This window comes from Carcharhinus amblyrhynchos, chromosome 1 (genome assembly GCF_965287045.1).
Source record: "Carcharhinus amblyrhynchos chromosome 1, sCarAmb.v2.hapA, whole genome shotgun sequence".
In the NCBI taxonomy this organism is placed as follows: domain Eukaryota; kingdom Metazoa; phylum Chordata; class Chondrichthyes; order Carcharhiniformes; family Carcharhinidae; genus Carcharhinus; species Carcharhinus amblyrhynchos.
The window spans coordinates 111,321,722-111,340,737 of record NC_137324.1 but is presented as its reverse complement, the minus strand read 5'-3'; the positions used below and the strand labels follow the sequence as shown (position 1 = coordinate 111,340,737).

General features: G+C 41.5%; 1 protein-coding gene across 1 annotated transcript in view; it reads right to left on the bottom strand.

The window, feature by feature from the left end:
• The window catches only part of wdfy3 (WD repeat and FYVE domain containing 3), a 346,946-nt gene that overhangs the window by 46,593 nt on the left and 281,337 nt on the right, over positions 1 to 19,016 (bottom strand). Inside the window, exons 47-54 of the mRNA XM_080191135.1 lie at positions 18,613 to 18,733; positions 17,799 to 17,884; positions 11,598 to 11,678; positions 10,190 to 10,244; positions 3,734 to 3,853; positions 2,608 to 2,725; positions 2,215 to 2,321; positions 1,923 to 2,076 (exon numbers count right to left, since the gene is read on the bottom strand). Coding sequence (XP_080047261.1) covers positions 1,923 to 2,076; positions 2,215 to 2,321; positions 2,608 to 2,725; positions 3,734 to 3,853; positions 10,190 to 10,244; positions 11,598 to 11,678; positions 17,799 to 17,884; positions 18,613 to 18,733 — 842 coding nt within the window. The remainder of the gene's footprint in view (positions 1 to 1,922; positions 2,077 to 2,214; positions 2,322 to 2,607; positions 2,726 to 3,733; positions 3,854 to 10,189; positions 10,245 to 11,597; positions 11,679 to 17,798; positions 17,885 to 18,612; positions 18,734 to 19,016) is intronic.

Here is a 19,016-nt window from a genome sequence, read left to right as displayed (position 1 = left end):
ATTTCTTTTGAGCTCCCCTCTACGCTAGTCCTGAACTTGCAACTTTCTTTCATTTCTCTGTTATTCTTCTTGTTCCTTCTCAAAGTTCAGCTTCAGCATGAGATTCACCTCCTGCTCGGCTCCATTTAATCATCCACCATGCCCTCCTGGCTGCCATGTTAGTTAACACTGTTAACTATTCTTTCTCCTCAGGTGCTGTTCCCCTTCCTTTCAAATCTGCCATCATCACTTATTTAAAATACCAACCCGATTCCTCAATTTTATAAACGAACCTTTTCTGCCCTAAGTCCTTGACTATCTGGTCACCTCCCAAACTTGAGACCAGCTATCCCAGAATTACAGGAGCAATTGTCCCAGAGCAGCGGACAGGAGACATCAGCGGAGGCCATTCAGCAGGCTTCCTGCTGGGCACCACAGCCTCCATGAGATTTTCACCATTGTCAGCTTAGAGCGGAGCTGATCTCCATATATAAATCACAAGTGTGAGTAGCAGGCCAGGGATTGAAGTCTCTGGGCCTGCCAGCCTCTTTCCTCCTGCCAGGAGAGTTCCACTCCAGAGGAGTTTACAACAGCTTCCCATAAACTGGAGTTAGTGGGTGGAGCCCGCTAGAGTGAAGGGGGGGCCTTGGAGGCCCTCCCAGGAGGTCAGAGGGAAGGAAGGAGTGCCCCTGGGCATTACCAGCCTGGTCCCCTTGCACTGCCCAAGGGGCAAAATGGCAATGCCCAGGGGCACCTTGGCACCTCCCATCAAGCATCGATTCAGGAAACACTAAAGGGGCAGAGCCTCTTGGGCAGTGAGGGTGGGGGTCCTGTTGCCTTTCTGCTGTTGAGATTGGGAGGAGGGTTGCTGCGCTGGCCACTGATTAAGCTAGTCAGCAATAGGAGGCTGACAGTGTAGGGTACTGTACATGCGCCAATCTCCACTATGACAGATCAGTGCATACGCACCCGTTCAGCATTATGCCGCTGGCCTTTCCCATGGGAATAGACACTAGCCCCCGGATTTTTGGAATGATTCATGCTAGGGCACTCTGATGCACACAGTGCGAGAGATCAATTTTGAAAATCCTGCTAAAAAATAAGAACGGGGTTTACTCCAGTTTTTACGCAAGTTCAGCACTTAGAAGTTTTCTGGAAGAATCCCAGCCTATATGTTTAAAACCACCCAATCACAATTGAGAGAAAAGTACCCCTAGAGACATGTGCCATACTTCAAGAATACAAGTGTTTCACTGTGGGCATCATATGTTATATATATTTTAATTTAATTGAGTATCCCTGTGGGCGAACACAATCTACATTGAAACATCAAGATGACTTTTCAATTCAGAAAAGTTTACCATTATCTTTCAAGGCAGCTGAAGAATTTCAGGTGAGGCATTAGTAATCTGTAAACTGTCTGTGCTTTATATGCTCTGAGGCCAGAACTCTATTCACCTGACGAAGGGACAAACCCGAAAGCTAGTGAGTTTACTATCAAATAAATTGGTTGGACTTAAACCTAGTGTTGTCAGACTTTTTAGTCAATATTTATGTCCAAAACAAACAGCATTAAAACAAATTATTTGAATGGTGCTTCTTGCCAAGTGCAAACTGATTGTCACATAGAGTCACTGTTGCAATGTAGGTATATTTCAAAAATACTTAATTGGCTGTAGAGCTTTTTTGGGCTGTGAAAAGCTTTGTACAAATGCAATTTTTTTCTTTTATTGTGTGATAAAATTCAATATTTATGAATGGCAAATTCATAATCCTACACTTCTTGTAAGAAAAATTGCTTGAGCAAACTAGAGGCTTGGAAATTAGATGTAGTATATAGCAGCACTACTTCTGAAGTATGTCCCTTCAAGTGCAGCTTACTGTTGATGACATGGGTCAGTGAATCTCTTCTATAATCTCTACGTTCACATGCACAGTCATACCTAGATCAAAGTTGTTGGAATTTAGGAGAAACTCTGGAAGGTAAAAGAATTCTGGAATGAGCTCTTTTACATCAGCCATGTTGTGTTTCGATGCTGAGTACCAGGCCTCTCGTACACTGTGAAACATTCGATCAGCGAGATCAAAATGACCACCCTAAGAGGGGAAAATGACAAGCAAATAACATGATGAAAGTTCAGCAATGAAAAAATTATCTTTCCAAGAATTTGAAACTAGATGCATTGCCTGAAGTTGGTGCTATAATAATTATACATTGAATTGCACATTAGTTACCTGGAGCCGGAGAAAAATTTGAGTGAATGGTTCCATTCTTACTAAATATGACGCCACAATCATAGCAGAAGAATAGTGTGTACCATAATGATATGCTGGTGTTTCACCTAAAAATAAAAAACAGGACAAATTCACTCAAATTACATTGTTTACACAATAATTTATTCCAAATAAAAAGCAAAAAGCAGTACTATTTTAAAAAATACAAATTAAATGAATAATTTAATCCAGGTTAATTTTTTTTTCAGCATCGCAACTTGCAACACAAGTGCTCAAGAAAATCTGAGTGACAGAAATCTGAAAAACTGCAAGCAACAGACAGTTCTGCACAGAAAACATTATTTATACAGCATACAAGTAAAATTATACTTCCATCTCTATAAATTTCCTTACCATTTGGATCTTCCCAGTCCTTGTAACGTTTCTTATACTGAGCCAATCTCTCATCGGTCTGAGCCCCCATCGGTTTAGCCAAGTTTCTAAATGTTTTGGGATTTGTAAGATCAAGTTCCTATATGAAAAAAAATGAATTACTCTCAAACATTTGCTTTTGGACTTTTCACCAAATAACTCAGAAGTAAAATGATTTATTTTTCTTTTTACCCTTAAAAATAATGAACAAAAGTTTAAAGTAAGTCAATACTTAACAATTTAGTCTTCTATTATTACAATTCAATCTTGCATACTTTTTGCTCATTAAGTCTGGATCTGATCAGCATTACTTGCTAAGGATTGTATTTAAGTTATATCCCTAAATGGGCATGCTGAGATTCAGGGAAGTTAGAAAATTTGTCTAAATATTCCTAATATTCTCAGTGCTCAGGGTAATGATTACAATGAACTATTAAGCCACAGAACCTGAGCTCAAGTCATCACGGCAGTTTGAGAATAAGAATCCATTTTAAAAAGTGGAAATAAAAATGTGGTTAAAAAACCAACTGTCCACAATAGCTTAAATTTATGTAGTATGACATTCCAAGATGCTTCATAGCAGTGTTATTGAACAAAATTTGATTCAGGCAAGTAGACATTAAGGTAGCTGACCAAAAATTTAGTTAAATTTGTTTTAAAGGAGAAAAGTGGGGTAAAGCTGAAGAAGTTTAGGGAGGGAATTTCACGGCTTACGGCCTTAGTAGTTGAAGGCATGACTGACATTAAAATCAAGGATGCACAAGAGGCCACAACTGGAGAACCGCAGATGTCTCAGAGGGTTTCAGGATATTACAGAAGTTGGGATGGACAAAGCTATGGAAGGGGATTTGAAAACATTAGGGAATGAAATCTACCTATCAGATTGACACTCAACTAACTTTAATGTGATTTAGTAAGCAACTGGGCTGTATCAAACTGTGTTTAGCAACTAGGGATAGATTGGCCTTGTCAGAGAAGCCCAAATTTCTAAAATGGAACAAAATTACAATGTAGTTGCAAACATTTTTTTAAAATATAACTCAATAAGGCATAAATCAATTTTCCTTCTTAAACACTTTTAGGATATTGATTTCAAAAGCTTTCATACCTCAGAATCATAGTCCGCAAGGATCCATGGGAATACCGGATACTGCATCAAGTCATTGTAGGATCTGCCCGCTAATGTGTTTAGATGCATGAGGTATTGGAAATTACTGATTTCTCCTCTCTAAAGGAAAAGCAACAAAGAATGTAATGAAGTTGTTTCCTTTACTACAAACAGAGCAACAAATTTATTATTTTATTGATATACTTTAGATAGATCAAGGATGTCCCACCTTTTTGGGTCATGTATTCTGCATGTCAAAAGTCAGTAGCCAGTTTATCAGCATGTTAATTACAAGACCACCTAACACACAAAAAAATGTGAGGGGCCTACCTTATCACAAAAACGTGACATTTGAAACTTTCCACACGGGGAAAAAATTGAAGTGTTGCTTTCCCCATCATGCATTAAAGTGAAAGGTCCCTTGATTTAATTGAAATACAGTATGGGTTTAATCATTTATACAAAGAAACCTTGCAGGAAAAGTGGGAGGAGGTAATGAAGTTCAGATTAATAGGCGCTAAGGTTTCGTGTAGTGTGGCTCAGGTAAAAGAATAGAGAATGTGCAACTAAAAGACTCATGTGGGAAAGAGAGGATCCATTTCATGGAACACAAACTAGTACTGAGACTGGACATTCCGGGAATGGAAATAGCTGGACCTGCTAGGAACACCTCTACTGGAGTAGAGGATAAATATAGCGCAAGGCTCGGGGTCATTACTCACGTTCCAGGAGCAGATAGCTGGGCCTGTGATGGGGCATCAGGCTGAGTTTGAAAAATAATCAAGAATGACGTCACACAGAAAAACGGTAATTTCATTGAATGGTAAGTAACTGATAATTTGAATTACCTATATTGCTTTACAGGTCAAGAAGCTAAAAACCAATCGAAAATTTTAGAAAAACAAATTAAAATTAAAAAACAAATTAAATTGAGACAGAGGGCCAGGTAAAATGTTGTAGTACCTGCATGATGTGGGAGCTGGTGGACTCCATTCTGTTCCCAGTGAACACATCTGAGTGTCGGCTGCTCGAGGAACTTCAGCTCAGAATTGATAAGTTCCGGACACTGCATCAGGGAGGGGACAGGGTACCTGGACCCTGTGTTTCAGAAAGCAATTATACCCCTTAGATTAAGTACCTTGAATTTGGCTGGTGGTCAGGGACAGGAAGTTGTGGCTGAGAGTGAGCCAGGTAGAGGGATTCAGGAGATAGGGTTGTAGGAGCCTCAGCCCTTGTCTGCATCCAACAGGTGCGAAATTCTTGCTCCGTGTGGCTGAGTGTGGGGACTGGGTGGTGGATGAGCAAACTGACCAAAGAACATTGGTACAAGAGCCATACAAGGAGGAGTGAGGGGGAAATGGGGAAGAGAAAAGAAGTCTTAATTGGGGATGATATAGTTAGAACATGGACACTATTCTCTATCACCAGGGTCACAAGGTTGTGTTCCTACCTGATGCCAGGGTTCAGAATATCTGCAGAGGAACTTTGAATGGGACAGTAAAGATTACGTTGTCATGGTCCACGTAGGTACCAGTGACATAGGTAGAACAAGGATACAGGTTCTGCTAAGGGAATATGAGCTGTTACAGGCTAAATTAAAAAGTAGAACCAAAAAGGTAATAATCTCTGGAACACTATGTAAGCCACGAGCTAATTGGCAAAGGGCGAATAAGATTAAAGAGATAAATGGTTGGCGCAAATGTGGGAGAAATGGGTTCAAATTCATGGGACATTATACAAGTAGTGAGGAAGAAGAGGGCTGTTTTGATGGGATAGTCTTCATCTGAATCATATAGGGATCAAAGTCGCATAATTAGGGCTGTGGGCTTTAAACTAAAGAGAGTGGGGAGTTTCTAGCTGCATGAAAAATTGGAAAATCAAAATTCAAGGAGAAGGTAGGAGTGCAGGTTAGATATGAGGCGGTTTGTTACCAAAAAATAAAAGGGACAGGGCAAATAAAACAAAAATAGAAAATGCTGGAAAATCTTGGCAGGTCTGACAGCATCTGCAAAGGCTCTGACGAAGGGTCATCCTGACTCAAAACGTTGGATCTATTTCTCTCCACAGAAGCTGTCAGGCCTGCTAAAATTTTCCAGCATCTTCTGTTTTTGTTTTGTTTCCAGCATTTTGGCTTTATTTTAACAGAGTGTACGAATGTAATTTTGCAACAAGAAATTATACAGTAATATAATTGAATAACATACCAGATAATAGAACAAACTTAAAGGCTTTGTGTATGAATGCACAAAGTATTTGGAATGAAATTCATGAGTTAACAGCACAAATAGAGACAAAGGGATATGATTACAGAGACATGGCTGCAAGGAAACCAGGTCTGGGAATTCAATACCCAAGGGTCCTCAGTATTTTGGAAGTTTATTCAGAAAGGAAAAGGAGATGGTGAAGGAAGGGATCAGTGCTTTATTGAGAAATGAAGTAAGTACTGAAGATTAAGATGTAGAATTAATCTCGGTGGAAATAAGAAATAACAAAGGAAAGAAACCCCTGATGGGAGAAATCTATATGTTGCCAAACAGTAATTTCTACAGTGGGGTACAATATAAACCAGGAAATGCGGGGAAAAGTATAGCAATAATCATGGCTGATTTTAATATGCATGTAGACCCGATTAATCAAATTGGCAAGAGTAGCCTCAAGGGAGAATTCATTGAATGTATTAAAGATTGTTTCTTGGAGCAATATGTTGTAGAGCCAACTAGAGAGCAGACTACTCTGGATTTGGTATTGTGTAATGAGCAAGGATTAATTAATGACCTCATAGTTCAGGATTCTCTAGGGAAGTGTGATCAGAGTATGAGAGAATTCAAAATTCAGTTTCAGGGTGAGAAACTGGAGTCCATATTTGCATTCTGGAGTTAAATAAAGGTAATTATGGAGGCATGAGGACAAACTTGGCCCTGGTGGACTGGGCAAGAATGCTAAAAGGTACGACTTGATAAACAGTGGCAGTTTTTTAAGGATATATTCAATTCCTCCGAAGTAAAGTATATTGCAGAGAGGAAGAAAGACTAAGAGGGGAAAAACATCCATGGCTAAGCAAGGCAATTAAAGACAATACAAAAACTAAGGAATACCATAACGCGAAAGCCAGATTGCGAAACTTCTAATGATCAACAAAGGGTTACTAAAAAAAGTAATAAAAACAGCAAAGGTAAATTATGAGAGAAAAGTAACACAAGATATAAGAGAGGATGGCAGAAGCTTCTGTAAGTATGTAAAGGGGAAAGAGTAGCTAAAGTGAATGTTGGTTCTTGGAGGATGAAAGCAGGAAGTTAATAGTGGGAAATGACAGAGATACTACATCAATATTTTGCCTCAGATTACACATGGAGGACACTGGTACCATCCCAATAGTAACAGGTAATGCAGAGGTAATAGAAAGGGAGGAACAATCATCAATAAGTAAATGAGACTCAACAAACTATTGAAAGCAGACAAGTTCCCAGGGCCTGATGGCCTACAAGCTAGGATATTAAAAGTGGCAGTAGAGATAGCGGATCCATTGGTTATATTGTTCCAAGATACCCTGGATGTGGGAAAAATTCATTGGATTGGAAAAATGCTCATGTAACACTCTTATTCAAAAAAAGAGGAAGGCAGAAAGTAGGAAACTATGGACCAGTTAGTTTAATAACTATTGTCGGAAATTGTTAGAATCCATCATTAAGGAAATAATAGCAGAATATTTGGAAAGTCAAAACGCAGTCCATCAGAGTCAGAATGGTTTCACAAAGGACAAATAGTGTTTGACAAATTTATGACAGTTCTTTGAAGATGTAATAAACCAAGTAGATAATGGGGGTCCTGTAGATGTAGAAGTAGATGTCTAAGGGCAGTATGGTGGCACAGGAGTTAGCACTGGAACCGCACAGCACCAGAGACCCGGGTTCGATTCCAGCCTTGGCTGACTGTGGAGTTTGCATGTTCTCCCTGTTTCCACGTGAGTTTTCTCCGGGTGCTCTGGTTTCTTCTCACAGTCCAAAGATGTGTAGGTTAGGTGGATTGGTCATGCTAAGTTATCCCTTAGTGTCCCAAGATGTGCAGGTTAAGGGAATTATTGGGGTTAATATGTGGGGTTACAGGGATCAGGCAGGGGTGAATCTGAGTAAGATGCTCAGTCAGGAACTAAGTGCAGACTTGATGGGCCAAATGGCCCCCTTCTGCACTATAATGATTCTTATATTCTGTTCTTTATCTGGGCTCTAGAAAGGTGTTTGATAACGTTAATACACAGGCAAGATCACATTGGATTAGGAGTAATTTATCAGCTTTGATAGCAGGCTGGTGAACTGGCATAAGGCAGAGAATCGAGATAAATGGGTCTTTTTCTGGTTGGCAAGACGTAATTAGTGGGATGCCACAGGTTATGTCCTCAGACCCCAACTATATACAATCTATATTAATCACTTGGATACTGGGCTAGAAGGCACTATAACCCAATTTGCAGATGAAACCAAAATAGGTGGGATAGTATGTTGCAATGAGGAATTTAAAAAACTTACAAATGGATATAGATCGATGACTGGGCCAACGTGTGGCAGATGGAGTTTAACGTATATAAGTATGAGGTGATCCAATTCGGATAGAAAAAATGGAAAGATAACAAGTTATCTAAATGGAGAGACTTTGTGGTTAACAGGGCTCTCTACTGCGTCTGACCCATCCCCTGGGTCAGAGCTCTCACCCCCTCCCCGAACCAGGAGAGGGTCCCCCTTGTCTGCACTTTTCACCCCACCAGCCTCTGTATTCAAAGGATCATCCTCCACCATTTCTACCAATTCCAGAAGGATGCCATCACTCAACACATCATCCCTTTACTCCACGTCATCATTCCACAGGGATCTGGTCCCTAGACACCTTTGGGAGAGATAAGGCATCCTTTGGGAAAGTATGGCATCCTCTGGGTGACGTAAGACACTCTTTGGAATTATTAGATGTAAACATGAATATGTATTGCGTAAATTGTAAATGTCAAGCTGTTAAAGAATTATTAATCTGTCAAGAAAGTTGAAAAGAAATGAAGGGTATAAGGGCAAAGAATGGTGGGTGAAGGGCATCATAATACAAAGCACCAGTGGGGTGGGTATGGAGAATGAGATAGCATAGATTGGCAGTAATGGGACATGAGTGCAGGGACAGTGAGAGCTTTTAACATATTTAATTCAAAACAGTGCTGGAGCATGGAGATAGGCCTACCGCTGAGCCCATCTCTGCACCTGCGGCCTCTGCATTTGTTCCAGAGATGGCAGGCCCAATTTCCAACTGAGCCTGACCCCAGAAAGAAAATCTCCTGTGGGCAACCATTTATAAAGATTGGGTTTGCAGTGTCATGAATTCACCCAACCCAAGAATGAAAATCTGGGCTTACGTTAGCTTGTGCAGAACCTTGGTTATGTCCATACTTGGAATATTGGGACCAATTCTGGGCACCATATTAAGAGTGAGATACAAACCATGTCCCTCATAATAAACATGAGGCAAATAATCAAAAACAACAAATGCTAGGTCTAATCTGTAATTTAGATGCTAAGTAACTAAGTATTGCAGATTCAATGATGCTGCCTAACATGACAGTGATTGAATGGTGGCATTGTGAAACCTTTGCTGCATGTTCTGTTGTTATACTTAGAGTCAGTATGAGAGAGGCAATGGAATCAGTGGAGGGAGTTTAGAAAATTTACAATGATTTGGAGAAATGTGGACGTGGGCAGGTGAAAATTTAATGCAGACAAATGCCACATAAGGACGCAACAAAAGTGAAACACATGCTGTGAATGGTGTTGAAATGGTTAAGTATGGAACCAAAAAAATGAATTAGAAGTCTTAGTAGGTTTGGCTCTTCAAAAAAAAAAATCCAACGAGGGACAACACGACTGTCAAAGAATATTAAACTCCATAAACGAAACAGCCTTCAGACTAGATCGGTCAGATGATACCTTGTGTTCTTTATCCAGTTCTGGTCGCTGAAACACAAGAAAAATTCTAGTGCTGGAGATTGTGCAAAAGCGCATTATGGAGTTAACCTTCGTGTTAAGGGTTAAACTACAGAAAGTTGGGATTTTCAAATTGGAATGGTGGAGGTAGAGAGGTGATTGTAGATGTGAACAAGATAATAAAAGTCAATCAATAATTTTTACGCAAAGTTAATTATGAGAGTAGGTCAAGGGAACAAAAGTTCAAACTGACAAAAAAATCATAAGGAGGTTTTACTTCACACAGAGTGATCAACACGTACAATAAGCTTTCAGAAAGCTTGTGGAGGCAAAAGCTTTGGAAACATTTAAGAAACAACACGATGCCGCAATCAGGGAATACTAAGTTTTATCTGCATGAATTAAGATCAAGTATATTTATTTCACACCATGAACACAGTGACAAAATGTTAGATCATCTAGTTTAGCTTTCTGTTCTGTCAAACATTTCATTTTTACTTGCCTCCCATCTTTGTGTTACAGACTTCTCTCCAACCAATGTACTAAGCAAACCGGACCTGGGAACAGACAGAACAGTTACCTCTAAGTAAGTTACCTCTTACTTAGAAACATGAAGAATTGCACAAACACAAATTAAAATCAAGAAAATTATCTTCATCATGGTTGGCTTAAATTTTAAAACTGGTTTTCTGCTTGAAAGGCTTCAGTGACTTACTTTAGTGTTTGTAGCTTTCTTTCCCATACTTTTAACGGAATATGATAGCAAAAATAATTATACTTAATATTTTGTTCTGTTGTTGGTTACACGACTGCATGAAGGCCATTTAATCTTGCAGCTAATTTTATGATATACGGTACACACAAACTGCTAATTTCTTCCAAAGTTGGCAACGAGTGCCAAAGCATCATAAGGATGTGAAAAGGATAAACCCTAAAAAGACAGTAGTACTAGACAGCATTTTATAAGGAACATTTGGGCTTATGACAACTGAAAGGCCTAACAAAATAAAACTTCTTCTCTAAACCACAAGATCATAAAGTTTATTTTAATAAAAGCCACTTTACAATTCTGCACTAATCCTAAAGGTTGCTGTTAACCATGCCCGCTTCTCTCAGCAACTAAGCAGTTAAAATAGCTGCAGCAATTTGCTGCAAATTTTATTTATTTTCTGATTCCTTCTGGACGATGAGATGTGGAATCCTTTGGGTCCCACAAAGAAATTTAAGTCATCCCTACACCAGACATCATCCTTCTCCCAAATAACCATTAACCTAAGTGTGGGGACAATTCCTCTGAATTATGTTGCCTAAAATGCTGCTTTTAAATGTTGGCTAGCTTGTGTTTTCCACCAGGTTTGGACAGGGAAGGGAGGAATGATAAAAGTCTATGCAAATGAGGCCCAGGAGCAGAAATCTCCCGAGTCTTATCCTGCACTGACTTGACAACAGCTTCTTTCCTGCTGTCATCAGGCTTTCAGATGGATCTACCATATATTAAGCAGATCTTACTCTCTACCCTATGACTGCAACACTATATTCTGCTCTCTCTTCTTTCCTTTTCCCTTATGTATTCGATCAACACTATGCTTTGTCCCTGTAGTGCACAAGAAACAATATTTTTCACTGTATCCCAATACATGTGACAATAATAAATTAAACACAGGTACTTGTCAGTTCACCATCTAGCTTGACCCCCCATTGAATTGTTAAAGAGTCATCCAATGGCACTCAACAATTCTAAACTTTCAACAGTAGCTGAGGAAAATTAGACAACAGATGTCATATCTCTGTATAAACATAACCAAACAATTTATATAATATTAGTTTACAGCTCAATCTCATTAAACATTGAGCAACCAACCAGTAAAAAGATAGAAAACTTCCAGGACACAATGGTAAGCTTTACTTACCCTTGCTCTACACTTGTATTGGGCCGTTGGCCAGAAACAGACTCAGAACTGTCAGTCAAAGAGGGAACCACGGCTAAAAATCTGAAACACATTTAGTAGATTGAAATGATTGTACTTGGATAATAACTAGCCTCAAATAATCAAGTCACTGAGTTTTACTGAAAAAACTAACAGTCGATTAATAGAAGAAATGCAAAAAAGGAAAATTCAAGTGAAAAAATTGTTATATAATTTCTGATTCTTATTGTGGTAACAGATTGACCTGAATCACATTTTTCTTTACAGTCACAGATTTAAAAATCAGTTAGAATCATAGAACCCTACAGTGCAGAAGGAGGCCAATCAGCCCATCAAATCTGCACTGACCACAACCCTACCCAGGCCCTATCCCCACAACCCCATTTACCCAAGCTAGTCCCCCTGACAATAAGGGGTAATTTAGCATGTCCAATCCACCTAACCCGCGCACACATCTTTGGACTGAGAGGGGAAATCAGATCACTTGGAGGAAACCCATGGCAGACATGGGGAAAATGTGCAAACTCCACACAGACAGTCACCCGAGACCGGAACTGAACCCGTGTCCCTAGCGCTGTGAGGCAGCAGTGTTAACCACCGTACACTGCCGCCCCAAAGTTCATGAAGCAAGTCTTCACATGATTATTTAAGCAACCATTTTAATTTCATGGTCTGCACAAATACATAAACAATTGGTAGATTTAGGTTTGTGGTTTTTTTTTGTTAGTATAGAAAGTGGAGACAGGAGTAGGTCATTCAAACTTTTGAGACTGCTCAGCCAGTCAACATAATCATAGGCAATCCTCTCTCAATGCCATACTCCTGCACTCTCCGCATACCTCTTAATGACTTTAGAGTCTAGAAATACATTTCCTTCTTAAACATATTCAGTAACTTGGCTTCCACAGCTTTCTATGGCAGAGAATTCCATGGTTCTCCTCCTCTGAGTGAAAAAATCTCTCCTTATCTTAGTCCTAAATGGCCCGCCCCATACCCTGAGACTAACCCTTGTTCCAGACTCCCCAGTAAGAAGTCTCACAATACCCGGTTAAAGTCCAACAGGTTTATTTGGTGGTAAATGCCACTAGCTTTCGGAACATTATTCCTTCGTCAGGTGAGCAGGGAATTCTGATCACAAAGAAGGTATATAAAGGCACACACAGTTTACAGAATACTGATTAGAATGCGAGTCTTTACAGCTAATCAAGTCTTAAAAAGGTACAGACAATGTGAGTGGAGATAGCATTAACAATAGGTTAAAGAGATGTGTATTGTCTCCAGGCAGGACAGTGAGTGAGATGCTGCAAGTTCAGGCAAGTCATGGGGGTTACAGATAATGCGACATGAACCCAAGATCCCGGTTGAGGCCGTCCTCATGTGTGTAGAACTTGGCTATCAGTTTCTGTTCAGCTCTGCGCTGTTGCATGTCGTGAAGGCCATTTTGGAGAACGTTAACCTGAAGATCAAAGGCCGAATGCCTGTGACCGCTGAAGTGTTCGCCAACAGGAAGGGAACAGTCTTGCCTGGTGATTGTCGATCGGTGTTCATTCATCCATTGTCATAGTGTCTGCATGGTCTCCCCAATGTACCATGCCTCGGGACATCCTTTCCTGCAGTGTATCAGGTAGACAACGTTGGCGGAGTTGCAAGGGTATGTGTTGTGTACCTGGTGGATGATGTTCTCATGTGAGATGATGGCATCCGTGTCGAAGATCCGGCATGTCTTGCAGAGGTTGCTGTGGCAGGGTTGTGTGGTGTCGTGGTCACTGTTCTCCTGAAGGGTGGGTGGTTTGCTGCAGACAATGGTCTGTTTGAGGTTGTACGGTTGTTTGAAGGGTAGAAATGGGGGTGTGGGGATGGCCTTGGCGAGATGTTCGTCTTCTTCAATGACATGTTGAAGACTCCGGAGAAGATGTCGTAGCTTCTCCATTCCGGGGAAGTACTGAATGACAAAAGGTACTCGGTCTACTGTGTCCTGTGTTTGTCTTCTGAGGAGGTTGGTGCGGTTTTTCGTTGTGGCGCATCGGAACTGTTGATCGATGAGTTGAGCGTCATATCCTGTTCCTTCGAGGGCATCTTTCAGCGTCTGGAGGTGTCTGTTGCGATCCTCCTCATCTGAGCAGATCCTGTGTATACCGAGGGCTTGTCCGTAAGGGGTGGCTTCTTTAACGTGTTTAGGGTGGAAGCTGGAGAAGTGGAGCATCGTAAGGTTATCTGTGGGCTTGTGGTACTGAGGTGCTGATGTGATCGTCCTTAATGGAGATGCATGTGTCCAAAATGCAACCGATTCCAGAGAATAGTCCATGATGAGTCTTATGGTGGAATGGAACTTGTTGATGTCATCATATAGTTGTTTCAGTGATTGTTCACCACGAGTCCAAAAGAAGAAAATGTCATTGATGTATCCAGTGTATAGCATCAGTTGAAGATACTGTGTGGTGAAGAAGTCTTGTTCGAGTTTGTGCATGAAGATGGCATATTGAGGTGCGAATTTGGACCCCATGACTGTTCCGTGTGTCTGGATGAAGAACTGGTTGTTGAAGGTGAAGATGTCGTGGTCCAGGATGAAGGAGATGAGATGTAAAATTGCATCTGGAAACTGCCAGTTGTCGGCATTGAGTACTGGGACAGTTGCCGCAATGCCATTGTCGTGGGGGACGCTGGTGTAGAGTGCCAAATCATCCATTGTGACGAGGAGTGCCCCTGGTTTAACTGCTCCATGTGTGTTGAGTTTCTGTAGGAAGTCCATAGTGTCACGACAAAATCTGGGGGTTCTTTGTATAATGGGTTTCAGGATGCCCTCGATGTAGCCTGAGAGGTTCTAGCACAGGGTCCCATTGCCCAATATGATGAGACAGCTGGGTGTGTTTGCCTTGTGTATCTTTGGGAGGCAGTAGAGATCTCCAATGCGGGGAGTACGTGGGGTGAGAGCATGGAGGGTGCTCTGAAGGTCTGGATCAAAGGTCTTGATCAGAGTATTGAGTTGATGGGTGTGTTCTTTGGTCGGATCTGCGGGTAAACGTCTGAAGTGTTCCTCGTCAGTACACTCCTCAACCGGGATCTTGGGTTCATGTCACGCTATCTGTAACATGACTTGCCTGAACTTGCAGCATCTCACTTACAGTCCTGTCTGGAGACAATACACATCTCTTTAACCTATACTTAATACTATCCCCACTCACATTGTCTGCACCTTTAAGACTTGATTAGCTGTAAAGACTCGCATTCTAATCAGTATTCTGTAAACCGTGTGTGCCTTTATATGCCCTGTGATCAGAACTCCCCACTCACCTGATGCAGGAACAGCATTCTGAAAGCTAGTGGCGTTTACTACCAAATAAACCTGTTGGACTTTAACCTGGTGTTGTGAGACTTCTTACTGTGTTTACCCTAGTCCAATGCCAGCATCTCCACATCTAGACACCCCTGCCAGAGGGGACAACTTTCTTGCATTCAGTCTGTCCAGACAAAGAAGAACAAAGAACAAAACAGCCCGGGAAACAGGCCCTTTGGCCCAACGAGCCCATGCTGCCATTTTAACATTATGGGTCCCCCCTCCACCCATGACCCTTATCTATGCTTATGGCATTCCACATTGAGGGAAGACTAATTTAGGGACAATTTGTTACACCAATCAGCCTAATAGCACATCTTTGGGGTGAGAGAGGAAACCGGAGCACCCGGAGAAAACCCACGCAAGCACGGGGAGAACGCGCAAACTCCCACAGACACTGGCCCAAATCCATGTATCTGCACAGCAAACAGTGATAGTCACTGAGCTGTCGTGTTGCCCAGCATCTGGTCCAGTTTAAGCGCACACTAACGACGTGAAGTACTGGGCTATTCTTGAAACAACCAAGAGTAGCCCTCGTACGACCCATCACGTGTATGCCCCTTGTTGGGCAACAAGGCGGACCGAAGCACCTGTGGATTAAAAGAGAAAAACATCAATATCATCCACATCCTTATACATTCCCAGGGACGTCCCAAGGCTCCTGAACCTTATTTAAAACTGTCTCCTATATCCCTCCATCTCCATCCTGCTCATGTGCCTAAGTAGCTCGTAAACAACTCCAGCGTGCCTGCCTCCACCACCTTGCTTGGCAGAGCATTCCGTACCCCCACTACCCTGTGTGTGGAAAAACCTCCCTCTGACATCCGAATTATACCTCGCCTCCCTCACCCTAAGCCCGTGGCCCTTCGTAATGTGCGTTTCCAACCTAGGAAAAAGCTTACCACTGTTTACTCTACCTATACTCTTCATAATCTTATATACTTCTATTAGATCTCCCCTCAGTCCTGTCAGAATTTTAGAAGTTTCAATGATATCTCTTCTCATTTTTTTAAATTCCATAAATTTAGGCTTAGTCAATCCAATCTCTCCTCTTAAAACAATCCTGCCATCCCAGGGATCAGTCTGGTGAACCTTCATTGCACTCTCCCCAGGGCAAGCATATTCTTCTTAATAAAATGCATTAGCTCACACACACTTGCTCTGAATTTCACCTGCCATGTGTCTGCCCATTCCACCATCCCATTCAGGTCTTCCTGAAGTCTATCACCAATTTTTATCGCACCTTCAGGTTTTGTATGAGCTGCAAACCTTGAAATCATTCCCATAAAAAGGTTCTGAAAGATGCTTCAGCCTCAGACAATTGCCAGGGAGACAGACAGAGTCAGTGGCAGGGGAATCAAGATTGTGGCAGAAGCCAAAGATGGTGGTTTTGGTCTTCCCAATATTTAGCTATATTTCTGCTCATCCAATTTTGAATCCAGGATGAGCAGTCTACAATTTGGACACGACAATCAATACAGTATAGATCAATATCTCTGGTGAGGTCGAGCTGGGTATCGCCAACATAAAAGCAAATTACTGTAGGTGCTGGAATCTGAAACCAAAAAGAAAATGCTAGAAGGTCTCAGCAGGTCTGGCAGCATCTGTTAAGGGAAGAAAAGAGCTGATGTTTCAAGTCTGGAAGACCCTTTGTTAAAGGGGCGCTTTGACAAAGGGTCATCTGGATTCAAAATGTCAGTTCTTTCCTCTCCTTACAGATATTGCCAGACCTATGAGATTTTCCAGCATTTTCTCTTTTGGTAATTGCCAGCATAAATGCGGGAATTGAAACTCCGCTTTCAGTTAAGGGCAGCATGTAAATGAGAAATTATGGGAGGCCAAATGTGCTGGAAAGGGAAGAACAATCATTATGGGTGATTCTCTGGCTCCAACTGACAGATACGAATGGGACCAGGCAAGACCAGTTCTACCCAGCTGGATAATGATGGAGATCCCTCGGTGAAGGATGGTATGGTCAACTGTATCAAAGGCTGCAGATGGAAGAAAGAGGAGGGAAAGTTTATCTTTGTCAATGTCACGTTAGATGTCTTTTGTGACCTTGGTAAGAGCAGTGTTGATAGGCGAGCAGAAATGTAATTGGAAGGTTCTGAGAAAGGTGGATGTGAAGTTTGGAGGAAACAACATGTTAAAGATACTCAAGACAAAAGAGAGGTGCGAGATGAGTGACAGTTTGCAAGAAGAGGGGTCAAAGGCTGGCTTTTTGAGGAGAGGTTCAAATATGGCAGATTTGGAGGAAAGGGGAACAAGTATCTGAGGAGAAGGGAACAGAATCAGCCAACACGAGATTCAGAAAAGAAAATTACTTAGAATAGGGTTCATGTAGCATGAAATCATTGTCATGGACAAGGTTAGTTCAGAATGGGAACGAGGAGAGAAAGATGCAAATCCTGGGCAAGGACAGAAGGGAACCTTAAATGAAATCTGGGCCAATGCGTTAGGGAAAGGAAGGAATGAAGTAACTAATTTTCACTAAGATTGGGATCATCCAGAGAAGGCCAAGAGTTGTTTGCATTTGTTTGGTGTAATGAAAATGGAGAAAAGAGCCTTGCAGTTTCATTAATTACACTATGTTTTCTGTGAAATTATATCCATCTCAAAAGTTTTACATTCACTACCAAGGCAAAGAAACAAAAATCATTCAATTATTAATTGAAAGATAACAAACTACTGCAAAACGTTAGATCAAAAGACCAAAAACGAGCCTTTAAATGTCAGGTGTTGTCCACTTATACCAAATCGAACTTGCCGTGAATCAACTTGTCAAATACATGGTTTTAAAAATCTTATTTGTTGTGTTTTATTAACAGAGCAAAAATGCCTTTTCCTACCTTTGATACACTTTATTTCGAACACCCTTTTGGAAGGCCAAGAGGTAATTTCGTCCATCGCCAGAGAAAACTTCAACTGCAATAGGCTGAAGGAGAGATTCATTTATGAGAGAGTAGAAAAATTTAACTAAATAAGCAAATTAATAGATTACTCAAAGAGGCAATTCTCACAGCCCACTGCACTTCTCTAGCAGCGCAATAGGCCAGGGGGCATCAGTGGAGGTCGTTCTGCGGGTTTCCTACTGGTTGCCACAGCAAAGATTTTCAGAGTTATAAGCTCTACACCGGAAATCCACGTGGAGCTGTTTTACTATACGCTAATTGGCATTTCCATTTCATTAGCGGCCCAGGACTGCCATCTGAGCCCACTAGCGTCTACCGCCCACCAGGAGTGGGTCACTCTAGCTGAGTTTACAATTGCTCCCCATTAATAGGGACCAGGCAGCAGACCCTGGAATGGAAAGAGGACGTTAAACCACCTCCCCCCCCCCCCACCCGACCCTGCCCAAGGAGGTTGAGGGGGGTTAAACAGGGTGCACACTGGGCAGTGCCAGCCTGGCCCCTTCACAGTGCTCAAGGGGGCAAACTGGCAATGTCCACTGGGCATTGGCCTGCTCTGCGCCATGCTGCCAGCGGTAATAGGCCTCAACCCCTGATTTTCAGAGGGAATCCTGGTAGGGCACTCTGCAGTGTTCAAAGTGTGGGAGATGCAATCTGAAAGTCCCGCTTAAAAAAAGCTGGAGTTACTCCTGTTTTCATGAAAATTGGGAATTTAGAATCTTTTTGGGAGAATCCCGGCCAACATGATTCCGACCTGCAGTAGATAACGTCTCTTATGCACTTCTTTGATGTCCTCATAGGCAAATTTACTGCAAGTCCTCTTCAGCTGACTCTGTCCTTGCCGTGCTCCTCTGGGTATAATAGGCTCATGCATGCTGGAAAAGTCAGACAAAAAGTAAACTTAAGCTAGGTATGACAGAGTTTGCGTCTTCCTAAGCCAGGCCTACTTAATTAATAAATCATACCTCTCCCCTCCTTTAGCAGTGGTGTTGATACCAATAAAAATTCCGTGTGTGATACTTCACAAACACTGTGGCACAAAGAATAATTCCTGAAGACGTTGTTTTATAACTAATTTAAATTAATAAAGACTTTACAAGGCACAATTGGTCACTCAACTAAATCTCAGTAGGCATCATAATTAGTCTCAGCATTTCT